The following is a 14833-nucleotide window of genomic DNA, read 5'->3' on the forward strand; positions in this document are numbered from 1 at the left end:
CTGAGTTTGTATTCTGCAGTGAAGTCATTCTGCAGGTGACTGTGCAGACTTTGTCAAATGGCATAACATGAGCCAAAAGGAGAAAAATATTTCATTCAGAACACTTGTTCTGCATCATACATTGATTTCTAATTTGATGTATTATTTTTGCACTACTTCTTAATAATTACCAGAGTGTAAATTTCAGCTTTATTTTCTCTTGTAGGACTTATACAAGGAGCTACAGAAGTGTATTTAAAACATTACTGCATATAGGCCATGTTAAAATGCAATTGATGGGCATATCCCCCATATGTAAATGGTGCAAAAGGTGAATAAAAGTATGGTTTAAGAAATAGATGATGTAGAAAATATATACAAATTTTTCATCATCAACTCAGAATGCTCAAGAAGCCTATTTCAAATAAAGATGGGCTGATGTAAGGAGTCTGTACTGTAGTTTTCAGCTCCCTGCCCATTCGGTCGTTGGTTAAGAGGATTAGAGTCAGCAGCTCTTAGTGTACGTGAAAGGTCACGAATGATGCCATCTAGCCTCTGATGCAAAAACATCCTGAAGTCTTTCTTTCAGGGTTAATTACACCACCACTTCTGACCCATTGGTAACTTCTTCCCAAAGGATGTAACATATCCACGTGGTTCAGTTATTTGTCCAGCTTTAGGAGACCATGTTGAGCAGAAGACTTTTGCTCTTACCCGAAGAAAACAAACAGCTACATGAAGTACCATGATACTTTTCCTGACACTGATCTTCTTTACTTTTGTAAGAATGCTCAGAGTTACTAAGTGGTTGACTCAATGCATTGCTTGTCATCATCATTCACCAAGTGCCTTGTTTAAGTTGGTATTCACTAGTGGACTCCTGTTTAAAATCCTATTTGTTTTGTATTTGCAAATTGCTTAGTTTTTAATAAGTATTATAGAGTTTATAATCTTCTTCCACTTCTTTTCCATGTAATTAATGTATAAAAATCAGCTAGATGTGAAAATCATTTGTGCTGCTTTCGGCTGGGGTAGAATTTATTTTCTTCACACTGGCTGTTGTGGGCCTGTTTTAGATTTGTGCTGAAGGGTTGATAATAAAGAGATGTTTTTGTTATTGCTGAGCAGGACTCACACAGAGCCAAGGACTTTTCTGCTTCTCACACCGCCATGCTGGTGAGAAAGTTGGGGATGCTTGGGAGGCTGGGAGGAGACACAGGCAGGACAGGTGACCCCAGCTGACCAAATGGATATTCCAGATCATCTGACATCACACTCAGTATATAAAGATGGGGGAAAGAAGGAAAAAGCGGGAACATCTGGAGTAAGGGTGTTTGTCACCCCAAGTAGCCTTTCTGTGTGATGGGGCTCTGCTCTCCTGGAGGTGGCTGAACACCTGCCTGGCCATGGGAAGCAGTGAATTAATTCCTTGTTTCACTTTGTTTCTGTGTGTGGCTTTTGCTTTCCCTGTTAAACTGTCTTTATCTCAACCATGTGTTTTCCAGCTTTTACGCTTCCGATTCTCTCCCTGATCCTGCTGGTGGGGCAGTGAGCAAGCGGCTGCACAAACTTTGGCTGTTGGCCGGGGTGAACCATGACACCACTTTCACCGCTTTGTCATATCTGAAAAATGAGGTTTGCAGGTATTTGTTTTTTCAAGCACAAATATGGACTACAGAGGTAAATATGTGTCTTCAGAAACTCTACTCTGAAAAAAAGGACTAAAAAGAAATACTGTCCTACATCTAAGAAATAATTTCTCAATATGATGTATTAAGGTACTCTAAGATTCCCACTAATATCTTGTTAGCATGACAGAGCCTGAAGCTCCAATCATATTATATTTTGATTTGAAGGACACCAAACTGAAAACAGTACATTTGAAAGTAACTACTAAGACTGTATTACTTGCCTTTCTGGTTTGAATTCAGTATATATGAAGTATTTTGTATAAAACATAGGCAGCTAAGGCACTTGGAAGAAAATTGAAAGAACACATTTTTAGCATTCTACAGAGTTACAATGTTAACTGCTCAAACATTAGTATAAATGGCATAACTAGCAGAATATATAAAATAGCTCTTTTTACTAAATGCCACTTGAAAATCAATAGCTGGGAAAGAACATTACAAAATGTTTGGCAGTTAAGAAATTGAACTCTCTTTTACTGTAACCCTTGGAATGACTAAAGGCCACCTATTCCTTATTCTCTTGTGATAACCAGAATTGAACAGACAACTGGGTTGTTACATTAGGCAGAAGCACTGCATATCTGTGTTATCTCCGTGACTTCTCACTCACAACAGCAGTAAATTAGTTAGCATACATTTGAATTAGCAGTGGCTAACAAGAGAGCATCATATACAGTATTGCTTTTGTGAAAATACAGACTTTGGTTTTGTTAAACAGAACTGTAACAAGTAATACAGCACATGGACCTTACTGAGGCATGGATAGCAAACTAATTTGAGAATTATCCTCTTAAAGGCATTCATTTATTTGCATCTATACTTTGAGAGAGAAAAATTATGTATTTTTCACTGGGATATTATACACACTGGAATATTGAATTTCTTCTCCATGCACACATTTATGGATTTTAGCAGAGTATAGAAATAGTGGGAATGGGTCCTCCTGATAAGTGAAATTCACCTTCTTTCACAAGGTTTGGATAACCTTTAGGACTTACTGGAAAAAGCAAAGTAAATGATTATAAACAAAGGCTTGTCTTTAATTCTGCCTACTATGAACAAAGGCACTTTACACCAGGATTTTTGAATGTTCCCTCTCATTCACTGACTGTAGTCAAGTACAGAGACCTTATTATTTCTATTATTATCTTATATTTCTATTATTTCTATTATTTCTATTATCTCAGTTTTAACAGTGTTAACCTGGGCTTCTGAAAAACTCTTGTTTTATGCTGATTTAGCCGAGAAAATAATTTTTCCTATTACTGATAATTTAATATTCTGTATCATTATTTCCACTTCCCTGTAACTGAATGACACAGTCGTCTGGAGTTTTCCTGTATTTCTTTTACAGGCATATTAAATAAATAAATAAATAAATAAATAACTTACACACTAGATTATGTTTAGTTTTTGTCTGCTATGGAAGTTATTTAATGTGACATTTCAAGAGACTACACATTTTCATTTTCAGTGTGGTTGAGCCTAAATATATTTTCAAAGGAAAGAGAAATCTGGGAAGGAGTGGCTGTCAAAACAGAACAAGTCATGTACATTCTAAAGTAGTACTTACCTTAACCAAAAAATGATGAAAGTTTTGAATTATTGGATAGTCAGGAAAATAGTCTGTAATATTCAGTGCTGTCTCTCCAGTTTGAGTTTGGTTTTTAATGCAGCTTGAAGTTGTATTTTTGCAGAGAGAAAACCCATGTTAACACAGGCTGTGAAGAAAACTCATTGCCTGATAAAGGAAATAAATGGAGCATTTAATTGGATTACATTAGATTCTTAAATTATGTGTGCCTTTAAAAACCTTCTATGTATCATGGAGCTATGATAACTTTGGTATTAAAGCTACTGTCAAAAGTAACATCAAATACTTTACAAGCAGGACAGTACAGTTCCCCATAGGGAAACAGAACAGCTGTTTTCCAAAGTGAGGGAACCTTTCATTGTATCTTTTTCTTTCTTGTGTGTATTAAAGACTTTAATTCAATATCATTAGAACCTGGTTTTTAATTTTGCACCTCTGGAGAGCATCCCAACCAATACCTTGCTGAATGCAAGTTCAGCTATAGCAGGCTGCTCAGGGCTGTGCCCCCCAGTTGGAATTTGGGCATCCTCAAAGATGGAGACTCCAAAACATCTCTGAGCAGCATCCTCCAGTATTCATTCACCTTTACCGAGTGATTTTTTTTTTTCACTGCCAACTAGAAAGTTTTTTATTTCAGTTTGTGCCCAAATACTTTTCTCATTTACTTTTCTTATCATATTCTTTGAAAATATGTTTTTCTTTTTTTTTTTTTTTTGTTGGACATTCCTATTGCAATGCCCAGCTCATCTGTCTTTCATACTTTCTCTTTTTCTCCTTTGGCCTTTTAAATCTCACATAATATTTGACTATCAGCTCTTCCATTTTTGTGGCTTAAATGAGTAGTATAGAGAATACTACTGCACACTAACTGTGAATTTTATAATTACCTGAAACCATCTAGAATGTAATCTCTTCAGGCACCTGCTTACACAGGTTGGAAGAAAAATTAATGTATAACGCACTCCTACAGAAATGAATTGTCTTGATTTCAACTGGGAAATAAGCAGCAGCAGGTGAAGCAGAAGCAGAAATCTCATATTCATGCCAATGCAGCTACAAGAGAACATCTGAGAAGAATATTCATTATCCAAGCAACATGCCTTCAAAAACAAAATTATTCATGAGTTATTAGTGTGTCTGGAAATACAGCTTTAATAGACACAACCCACCTGCAAAGCTGAAGAACTCCTCATGTGCAGGATGCATAATCCTCTTTGCACTGAAGCAAAAACCAGCTGAGTATCTAGGCTTCAGTAGGGAAGACAATATTCTCTGGAGTTTAGTTCACTGGAAATTATGCAGATGACTTTTCTCTTATTTTTTAAGGTTACACATGAACAGGTATATTACATAACTAAAGCATGACATTTAGATTAGTACATGTGGCCACCACAGCAGTTCTGCGGTTGTTATTTTACTGCCTTGAGATTAAATTAGTTTAAAGGCAAATGGTTCCCAAATGCATTCCATAATGGCTAACTTTAAATATTTTACTTTTCCTCTTTCCATTATCAACTCCAATAACAAGAAAATTTTAAACCTGTCTGTGTGAAGTGACATCAGGCTGCAAATCTCAGCTCCCCAACTCAGCTGCCAAAGGCCCATGTGCTGCTTGGTGCAGTCACTGGTTGGAGTGTGGCCTTTGGGGACTTTTGGTGTGTTTGCCTCCGTGCCTGTATGGGGTTGGTGGTGGAATCACCACATGCTGGGCTGGAGTTACTCTCCCTAATAGGCAGTAGGGCTTGTGACCAAAGGGATTCTGAAACACACGGGAGTTTTGGCTATTACTGAACAAGGTATGCACAGTGCCAAGGTCTTTGCTTCTCACTGGTCCCCTGTGAGTAGAATGGGGTGTGTTAGGGCTTGGGAGGGCTCACAACCAGCAGGTGACCTCAGCTAAGTAACCAAAGAGGTGTTCCATGCCATATAGTGCTCTGCTCAGCTGTACAATGAGGGAGACTGAGGTTGAGGCTGTCTTTTACTCAGGCCACTGGCCTGCCCATGGGAGGTGGTGAGTGAATGCAATTGCCATGCTTTTTTTGTTGCTTCTTTCTTCCCTCCTTTCTCTCTTTATTGAGTTATTTTCACCTTGACCTATGAGTTCTCCTGCTTTTACTCTTCCTTTCTTTTCCACCATTCCACTCGGGTGGGCAGTGGGGGAGTGAATGGCCATGTGGTGCTTAGCTCCCTACTGGGGTTATCCCACAGCACACTGTGTGGCAACTGGGCAAGACTGGTGAGATCTGCTTAGAAAGAGTCAGCCCATTTCCCCATCTCAGGGACAGCCAAAGAGCTCTCATGTGGTAATACTACAGGCCAAAGTTGGATGTTGCCAGTGATCTAAGCATAAAGAAGGTGAAAAACTCAGTATAACTTCTACATCACTCAATAAAAAGAAAAAACAATCTAAAAATATCTGAAGTTTGCTTCTCAAAAAAAACCCCTTCTATAACTCAAAATATAACCTCTTTAAGAAACCACTCACAGTGCTGGATGTCAAGATGAACATGTCTGGGAAGTTTCACATGTAATCGAAAGGACCATCCTGTTACTACAGTAAAAAATTACATTAGTATGTTGGTACCAGGACTGAAAGACAGAAAAATATTTTTGAAAAAATGTGCAATAGAAAATATTTATAAAAGCTACACTAGAAACTAAGCCTTTTACTTTGTACTCACCACTTCAACAAAGAGATCTGCGTAAAAGAACAGAAATTCACCTCAGAAATGGTCTTAAGGCTTAACAAGAACCTTCAGTAGAGGAGCAAAGTGTGACTAGTCTGAGGTAAGAATTCCAAAAACTTACTCATTTTGGCCATACATTGAAAGACACCAACTGTGAGTATCTCACAGTTCACTGAAAACACTTATCTCTTAGAGTCACCAAGCAGCATACTTGGAAAGGCAATGCCACTCTGAGTTGCAAGTTCACCTTCTCTGCTCAAGTTTCATGGCTGCTTCCTACATGGGTACTTCCACTTGTCCTGAGAAGTCATTCATGGAAGACCACTGGCATTCTCTCGAGCTGTGCTGACAATTGATTTCAGTAAGCAGAAGCCCAAAAGCCATGAGGCATGGGTCTGACTGGCTTAGGAGCCAGATCTCTATCATACAACTACTGACTGGATTGGTATACTTTATCACAAGTTTTAGACAAAACATACATCCTTTACTCCCAAATAATGCACAGTGATAGGAATATGCTCAAAATAAGGACATGAGGTGATAACTGGGATCCACTGAAGTCACTGGCAAAAGTTCCTTAGTGTTCAAAAGCAGCAGAAAGTCATACTTTGTATGGATGCAAAGGTGCTAACCAGGTTACACCATAGGAGAAATTAGCAAAGAGTAAGTGGGAATTTAAGCAATAATCTTCTGGTTTCAGACATTTATTCATCAAATCTTCCCTCCAGCAAAAGCTTAAAAGTAAATCCATATTTCTTAAGTTACTGCCTTAACAGGTATCCAAAGCAGACATATTGTTGGATTTGGTGACAAACTAAACTAAAACTGAAATGAATTTAAGCAAAGGCTGTTGGTGGCTGAAGCAGGGAGATGTAATTCACCTCCCATGCAGTCAGGGTCAGATTATGTGCTAGAGATCCTCTGATGGATTCCAAGGCGGAGTTTTAAACCTTTCACTTCAATACAGAGTGTGTATGGATTCTCTGCCAAACAAAATGTTGAACCAGGTTCCAAAAAGGTGGCAAGAGCATGGCTAGGGAATGGTGCAGCTACTAACCAGCTCTCCTGCCCACAGCTAGCAATGTGGAGCCACACCAGTGAAGGCATGTCTGACTGCTGTAGCCCTTCCAAATTGCATTTCTCCATATCCATTATGCATCACATCAGTGCTGCTCTGTGGTTACTTACCATCACTTCCACCAGACTGGTGATGCTGTATTATGTCACAGCGACATCTGTCCTGCTGATAAATTTTATGTCTGAAATGAATATTAAGAATTGAATTAATCTGAATAATTTTTTAGCAGCAGCTATGAGAGACCAGTTTCACATTACCCACTGCTCCAAGTTATCTTGGCAGTGGATCAGGAGACAGGAGAACAAGTAAAACTAAGATATAGATATGGATATGATATGACTCACCTCTACATTACAGCCTATTTATGTTCTTAAATGAACACATGTGCTCTGAAAGTCTATTCTTCTCCTTTTTTTTCCAAAACTGAGAATGCCAAAGTTTTGTCATGTGCTATCTCCTGTCTGCCCCAATAAACTCAAAATAAGCAACAGCAAAAAAACCCAAACCCAAAACAAAACCAAAAAACACACAAGAAAATCATCATATAGTGAAACTGGAACAGAAATGTATAGTTTTAGCCATGGCGCATGTACACAAGAGGAGAGGCAATGCTACAGTACTTCAATCTGTATTGTCTATATAAAACATTTATTTTTAAGCTCTATAATGGTATTATAGAAATACATAGAATATTTTATAGTGTATTTAAGTGTACTCACTGTGAAAATAACACATTTAAGACAGGTATTCTTATGTCCAAATGTTTTAAATATATGCACTTCTTTGCCTTGCAGTATTATGTTACTTTGAAAAACAAAATATCAGTACTTTATTCCTTGCGCCTCGCCACAATCTTCTCATTCAGACTTCCCTGGATCATCACTGCTGTGGGATATTTTATAAAAACCACGAAAAGTCTGTAGATTTGTAGATTTCCTATATTTGCTTGCATTCGTGTCTAGTGCACATCGCTTGCCGTTCAATCCTCCAAGTGCCTTCTTCGTAAGTACAGTGACATATAGTGCATTCATCAGTTTTCACCTCCCGGCCTGCTGGAATGACAAGGGTTTCTGCAAAGCAGTTTGGGCCTGAAAGAAGGAGAGAGTTCATTATGTGACACCGACAGCACACTGCAATCCAGCCTAGCACGGTCCTAGTCCTGGGCACAGAAAACCTGCTACAAAGTGAGTAACGCTGGGCACAATACGCAAACATGGGCATTGTGCACTGGCATTAAAGCAGCAAAGAACGTAAGGAGCCTGCCTACCAAAGTGGCTGGATGTTTCTGGTATGGACTGTCCCTGCTCTATCTATTTCCTGATTTCTGGGCCTCAGGCTGGGTCCCCCCGGGGACTCCCCTGTTGGGTGAGACCTTCTTGGAGACCTTCCTTTTGTGTTAGGAAAGAGAGACGCATTGGATTTTTTCGGTCTTCAGGTTCTTGTTTATTATTATCTTATCTAAAGTTTTGCATGCTGCCTACAATAGGCTCAGAGCACTGGAAAAGCACCACAAAAATGGCTAACAATCTCTTATTACAAGGTCTTTTAAGACTAAACTATCTAATTAAGAACTGACACCTAGATTATTTTTCCTTTTAACCCAATAACTGGTCCCTAAAAGTCTGCCATGTGGACTTTTCTGCCCAATTACAGAATGCTACCCAAACCTATGAAGAAGGAGGAAGAAGAAGCATGAAGAAGAAACTTAGGATGACACTTTGTGTCCTCCATGTTGCTTCCATCCACCACACACTAAAAATCCCAAAACCTAAATTTCTCACCTAAGTGACACACCTACACTACTCTCTATTTCACACTTTTGTGGATTCTAGTCTACCTTGAAGTCTGGGAAACTTTCTCCATGAATGAGGGTCAAAGTCAGTGCTCCCCTGGGGGTCAGGGCACCCCAGAGCAGACAGAAATATTCCCGGTGCCCTGTGTTTCCACACTGCTCCCTGTGCAGTAAGGTGCAATAAAACCCTTCTGTGCAACGTGCAGCTGTGACAGAGACCTGGGCACGCCCTGATGGTGCAGAAGAACACAGACTGAAGCTAGAGGAAATGCCAGCTGTTGGTAATTCAACAGTGCTACTGTTAGCTAGCTAGACAGCTGCTTATACATTTTATTACTTTTTTCCTACTGGAAGCAAGCATTTTAGTTTCTGTAGTAATCATAGTATCACATTAGTTTATCTTCCCTTTCATGAGAAAATAGTCTATTTCCAGCAGAGTGGAATAGCTTCAGCTTCTTCTGAATGAGGATACTTTTCATGTATAAAATGAAATATTCCATTTTATGTTAAGTCAGTAAGTCTTCAAACACTTCTTTTCATTGTACACTGAAATAACTTCATTTCCAAGGATGAGGCAGGAGAAAAACCCACCAGCACAACCTTCAGAAGACCAGTCTGGTTCTTTAAAAAATCTGAAGGCTGTGAGGGCTGGATTATCTATATTTCTTTAGACATATTTTTACATGCCAAAAAATAAATCTATTTCTGCCTTGAAAATCCACATGCACTTGCAGAGCAGCATTAAGCCCTCCAACAATGCATCTATCCACTGTCATGCCCCCAGTGGAACCCAGCCCTTCCATTCAATGAGCACACAGAGCAGCAGCTCAGGCACAGCCTGGCCACCTCACAGCACCTTGGCACCACTGTCATCAGGGCAGGATTTGTAGGAGGGGCCAGGATACACTGATTTGATACTGCTGAAATTCTTAAAGACTATGGATGCACAAAACACTTGTTGACTGCCAGCCTGTTTGTCATACAAATAAATATGTCCCAGATGGGCTCAGTCTTCCCTTGCTGAGGGTTTACTCCAAGATCTGCACCAAAGAGCATGGCTCTTTCTTCTTCTACAGAAATGAAGCCCACCTCCTGGGCTGTGCATTTTAAAGCACAAACCAAATAGTTCACAAGTCAGTTTTAACAGTTACCTCATTAAAACAAGTTATGTCTTTGTGTGCACACAGCAACCTGAGCACTAGATGCCAAATTGGCCACAAAGAAAGCCTTTCCTCACGGGACAGTCACCTCTAGATGAGACCTGCAAGACCTGCAGAAATTTGCTTCCCCAAGTTGTACTCCTTCTTAATGCTCTTAATATTTAAGCCCATACTTTGGTTTCACAGACTCACAGACTGTAGAATCATTAGGGCTGGAAAAGACCTCTAAGGTTAGAGTCCAGCTGTTAACCCAGCACCACTGTGTTCCACACTAAACCACATCCCCAGGTGCCACATCCACATATCTTTTGAACACTTCCATGGATAGTGATTCCACCACCTCCCTGGGCAGCCTATCCTAGTTTTGGAACTGACTGTTGACAATTATCTCCAACATGTGGCTTCTTCCACAATTTTGGGTGACTTCCTGCCCATATGGATGCAGAAACTGCAGCAAAATACAGCACATCTCATTTAAAATCACCTGCTTTACTATCCTAATGTTACTGTGACACTTCTGTGTTTTCAGTCCCATCTGTACATGCAAAGTATTACTGAGCTGGAAACACTGCAAGGAGGACTTTTGGGGTGGAAGCAATCAATGCTCCTGGGTCCCCACTGCACACTGGGAGGTGCCCTGGGTTTCAACCAAGGTAAAGCAGAGTTAATCATGATGTCCTTGGTGGAACATATTTGAATGCTCATCTGTACAATTCTGTTTCTCTAAAATACAGTATTCTTCATGCAATTAATAAAGTTTCATCCCAAAATGAGTTCACCTGCACATTATGTAAAGATACCTGAATGTTTTGCATGCTGGATGTGACACCCCATGATTTGCAAAGCCATATGATATAAAGAGTTAAAATATCGAAAGCAGAATCTACTTTCCATGGAGAATTTGTACGAAACCTACAAGACTACTTGAAATTTAAACACTACTTAAAAGGCACCATGGGAAAAAAGTGATGTCAATCCCCTGTACAGGATTTATTTTATTCTGGAAAAGCAAATGTTATTGGTTATACTTGGTTATAAAACCAACTGGGGAATGAAGTAAAAACGGTGCAACATACCTAATATAATTCACTTGGATTCAGAATTTAAATGCCTCCAGTCACAATTAGCAACACTTTAATGTCATGTGTGATGAGTCCCTTTTACACTAGAAAGTTACTTAATGTAAAGATTCAACAAGTAAGACCTTAACTGTTAAACTATTTTATATGGGGGTAAGTAATTGCTTTGGTAAATCTACAGAAGAATAATAATCATCTACCTGAAAAAGGAACCTGAAAAAAATAAATGGCAGCAACAAACATTGTTTCAGTACCATGGAACTTTTCCTTAGAAAATTGCTCATTTTCTGATTCTGCATTTGCACCCATCATTACTTTAAGTGCAAATCTTATATTGTACTTAAGCTGACAGCAGTCAGCTGGCATCCTTGCCCTCACCTTTTTCTCTGCAGTACTGCACACAACATTGTGGGTAATGTTACAGAAAAGGTCATGAATGAACAGGCTGAATTGAATGGATTACTGCAACATCATACCCATAAATGTCAGTGCAATATAGTGTCCAAACAAGGCAAAATAATTCCACAACTCTTCTTTTATTATTTCTCCAAAATCTCAGACTTCTAGGGAAAATAACTCTGAGGTTCACCCCAACCCTCATTCAATTTTGAAGCTGTATGAGCTTGTCCTGGCTCTTGGTGTCCTGAGGTGCCCTTCCCACCAAGCGGGAATGCTTGTCCCTTTCCTCTTCCTCTGAGGAGCAGACACAGAACACAGACTTACATGGCTGGACTGACGAGACCAGCCTGCACTGGTGGGGTAGACATGGGACAGCACTGGTGGGATCCTTGGTGAAGGGCTGCTCTGGCTGCTCCTGTGCCTCCAGCAGCCTTTCCCTGCCCCTGCCTGTCACACAAGCACAGAATATTCCAAGCTGGAAGAGACCCACAAGGATCATCAAGTCCAGTTAAAGGGACAACGATGAAGAAGCCACTAAGGATTCTCTGCCTGTCTAAAAGGACAGTAGGGAAACTGAGGAACTGAAGATTTTGAATAGACACTGGGAAGGCCTGGAGGCACAGCAGGCACACAGAGGTTGGTTTTAAAAGTGTAAGAGTGCCTTTTCCTCAGTCTCCCTTTGAAAAGGCAGGTCCTCCACATTCAGAGAGGACAAGCTGCCCCAATGGCAAGGCACTAGCTGAAAGTAGTGCTTTACTTAAAACTGGGCAGTTAATATTCATCTAGCAGGATTTTCAAAAGGTAAGCCATTTTTGAGATTTTAAGTTTGCAAAATTACCTGACTTAGCACATGAAAAGCATTTCCAAGATAACTGGGGCTGTTCCAACCCCACTGCAGTGGTGGGCTTTCTCACTAGATTCTGCTGCTTCAGGAGCAGTGAATTTGTTCTCCTTGGTTCACAAAGGAGGTTGCCTGCTTTCTGAGCTCCTTTTTGGGTACACTACTACTCTGCGTAACTTCAGCACCTGGTACTTGCTCAGTGCAGTGCTGGCTTGTTTGCTCTGCAGTATAAACCTCCTGGCCCCATCCCCAACTGTGTACACTTACACAGATAGCACTAAGGCAGTCAGTGATGCTGCACTTCTTCACGGCAGATGAAGATCTTGCTGCATCACTTTTAAATCTGGCAGAAAATTCATTATGACATATTGTATCAATTCCGAGCGCAGCTTGAAATCTACCACGACGTTGTTTGTTTTCCTAAAGTATACAACTGGTGCTGTCAGACTCCACTCGAGCCGTACCACGCTGGTATCAGCACAGATTTCTTTCCCAGGGCTAAGGCACAGTTGCTGCCATTGCAGCCATGTCTCAAAGCAGCAAGTTCAGTGCAAATGCTCAGCTCTCTCACTGAGCACCAGACTGGCATGCAGCTCTTGGCTTCTCTGTATCCGAAACAGTGAATCCTAGCTTCCAAAAGTAACATTTTTACTGGGATCTAAAGAACTAAGATGGCAGATCTGGGTGGTAAATTCATGGGCGATTATAAAGAGATCCTCATCTCAGAAACACTTGAAAACTAATGAAGTTTCAAAATATTATTGGGGTAAATGTTATTGTAAATTTTTTTTTTTAAATAATATCACTGGTCCTGTGGAAAGTTTCCAATGACTTATATGCTACACTTCAGTGTTGACAAAGGCAGCAGTGTAATTAAAATGCAATTTTTTTATCTCAGACGGAAACAGCTGATGCCAGTTCTCAGCAGAGAATGCCCAAGCCACTCACCTACAGAAGTACCTGTAACCTTGACAACCTCAGAAGTGCCTCTCTGAAACTACTCCTCCCCTCCTTCCACAAAACCACAGCTGTATGTCACAGAGCTGTTCCTGTTTCCTCTTCCTCCTGTCCTTGCTTTTGTATGGGCACATGTTCCAATCAGTTACAAAATATGAGATACAGCAATTTGGTAAATCATGATTTAATCAACTGTTTTCATCATGTGTTAAACCAAATCATGGACAAAGAAATCTGTTCAACTGCAAGTTAATGTACTTGCCTGGAGAATAAGTCACAGCGGATTTTTGCCAATTAAAACTACAGTGACAACCTCTCTGTAATACAACACTGATGTAAGATTGCTTTGGGCTCTGGTTTGTACTAAACTTCCTCACAGCTGCCTCTCTAATAGCTCCTTGCAGCAGTCAAACAGGCCACTTCCAAGGCACCTGACAGCAGTCCCACCTACCCTGACAGTTTTCTGGCATTCATCACTGGCATCATTCATTCTGGCATCATTCATGTGGTATTAGAGCACTTTGTAAATTACATAACCTCAGTGTTTAGCTTACTCCCTTGCTTTTATTTACTCTTTTTTTCATTTTTCACAGAGACAGTTCCAACGGTTACAGTGTGGAAAAAGAGGTCCTGCACTTTGCCCTGGAAGCATTGAGAACCATGACAATATGCAAGAACGAGTAGTGCTGGGTGAGATCACAGGTCCACCGGCACCAGCAGGAGGCAGAAGGAGATGCATGGGGAAGTATACAGGGACAGAGCAAGCACACATGTCCAGCTTCCAGCACTGTCTGCATCAGATATTTGGTCAATGGCTCCTCCTTGCTGAGTTAGTGGAATAAATGGATGGAGTTAAAAGGTTACTTTATGATTAACCTCTCCAACATCCTGCAAGGAGGTCCACAGCTATTGTGTACAGGGTAGAACCATTTTCTTTTGTTGTCCACCCACTACTTCAACTTGGTATTTCAAAATCCTCATAGTGGAAGAGGTGGTAACAACCATCCCCACTTTTGTCATGCTGCCATGACCTGTATCATACTTCCCTTCCATCCCATTACCTCACCTGCAGGCTGAAGAGGCCAGCTCTGCACTATCACTGTCCCTGCTGACCTCCCCAGACTTCCCCCAGTTCTGCTACCTCTTTTTGGGACTGTGAGGATCAGACCTGTGTACAACACACAAATTGTACAAAAACACCATGGACCTGTACAGCAGCACAGTGATATTCACTGGTTTGTTTCCTATTTTCCTCCTACTTCCTGACATTTGCTTTTCTGTTGTGACCACTGATGAAAAAGTTGAGCTGATATTTTCATTACACTTATGAATTTTACATCAGATAGAAATCTTACAGAAACGAACGTATCATTGCACTCAAGTAAAATCTGCTGCTGCCTGTGTTACATAAAAGTTTCACTGTCCAGAAATGCTACTTGACAGTCTTTCATCTGCAGCAGAAGTGGTTTTGTTGCTCAGTAGTTTTAGGAACATGCTGGAGAAAGCAAAGCCTTCCCTCTCATCTCTCAGATCTTCCCTCTTTCTGATGTTTCGAGACTTTCTCCATTGCAGATAC

General features: G+C 40.3%; 1 protein-coding gene across 2 annotated transcripts in view; it reads right to left on the reverse strand.

The window, feature by feature from the left end:
* Positions 1 to 7143: 7143 nt before the first annotated feature.
* VWC2 (von Willebrand factor C domain containing 2) overlaps positions 7144 to 14833 on the reverse strand; it is a 55597-nt gene continuing 47907 nt past the window's right edge. The window contains exons 4-5 of one of the 2 annotated variants that reach the window (XR_005955824.1): positions 7749 to 8117; positions 7144 to 7210 (exon numbers count right to left, since the gene is read on the reverse strand). Coding sequence is in view for 1 of the 2 variants with exons in the window: in XM_041475925.1 (XP_041331859.1) it covers positions 7966 to 8117 (152 nt within the window). In the remaining variant the exon portion in view is untranslated. Of the gene's footprint in view, positions 7211 to 7641; positions 8118 to 14833 lie in introns of those variants that run through there. The other variant, XM_041475925.1, reaches the window with a different exon arrangement.

Source organism: Pyrgilauda ruficollis, unplaced genomic scaffold, assembly GCF_017590135.1.
Source record: "Pyrgilauda ruficollis isolate IOZ18807 unplaced genomic scaffold, ASM1759013v1 scaffold37, whole genome shotgun sequence".
In the NCBI taxonomy this organism is placed as follows: Eukaryota; Metazoa; Chordata; class Aves; order Passeriformes; family Passeridae; genus Pyrgilauda; species Pyrgilauda ruficollis.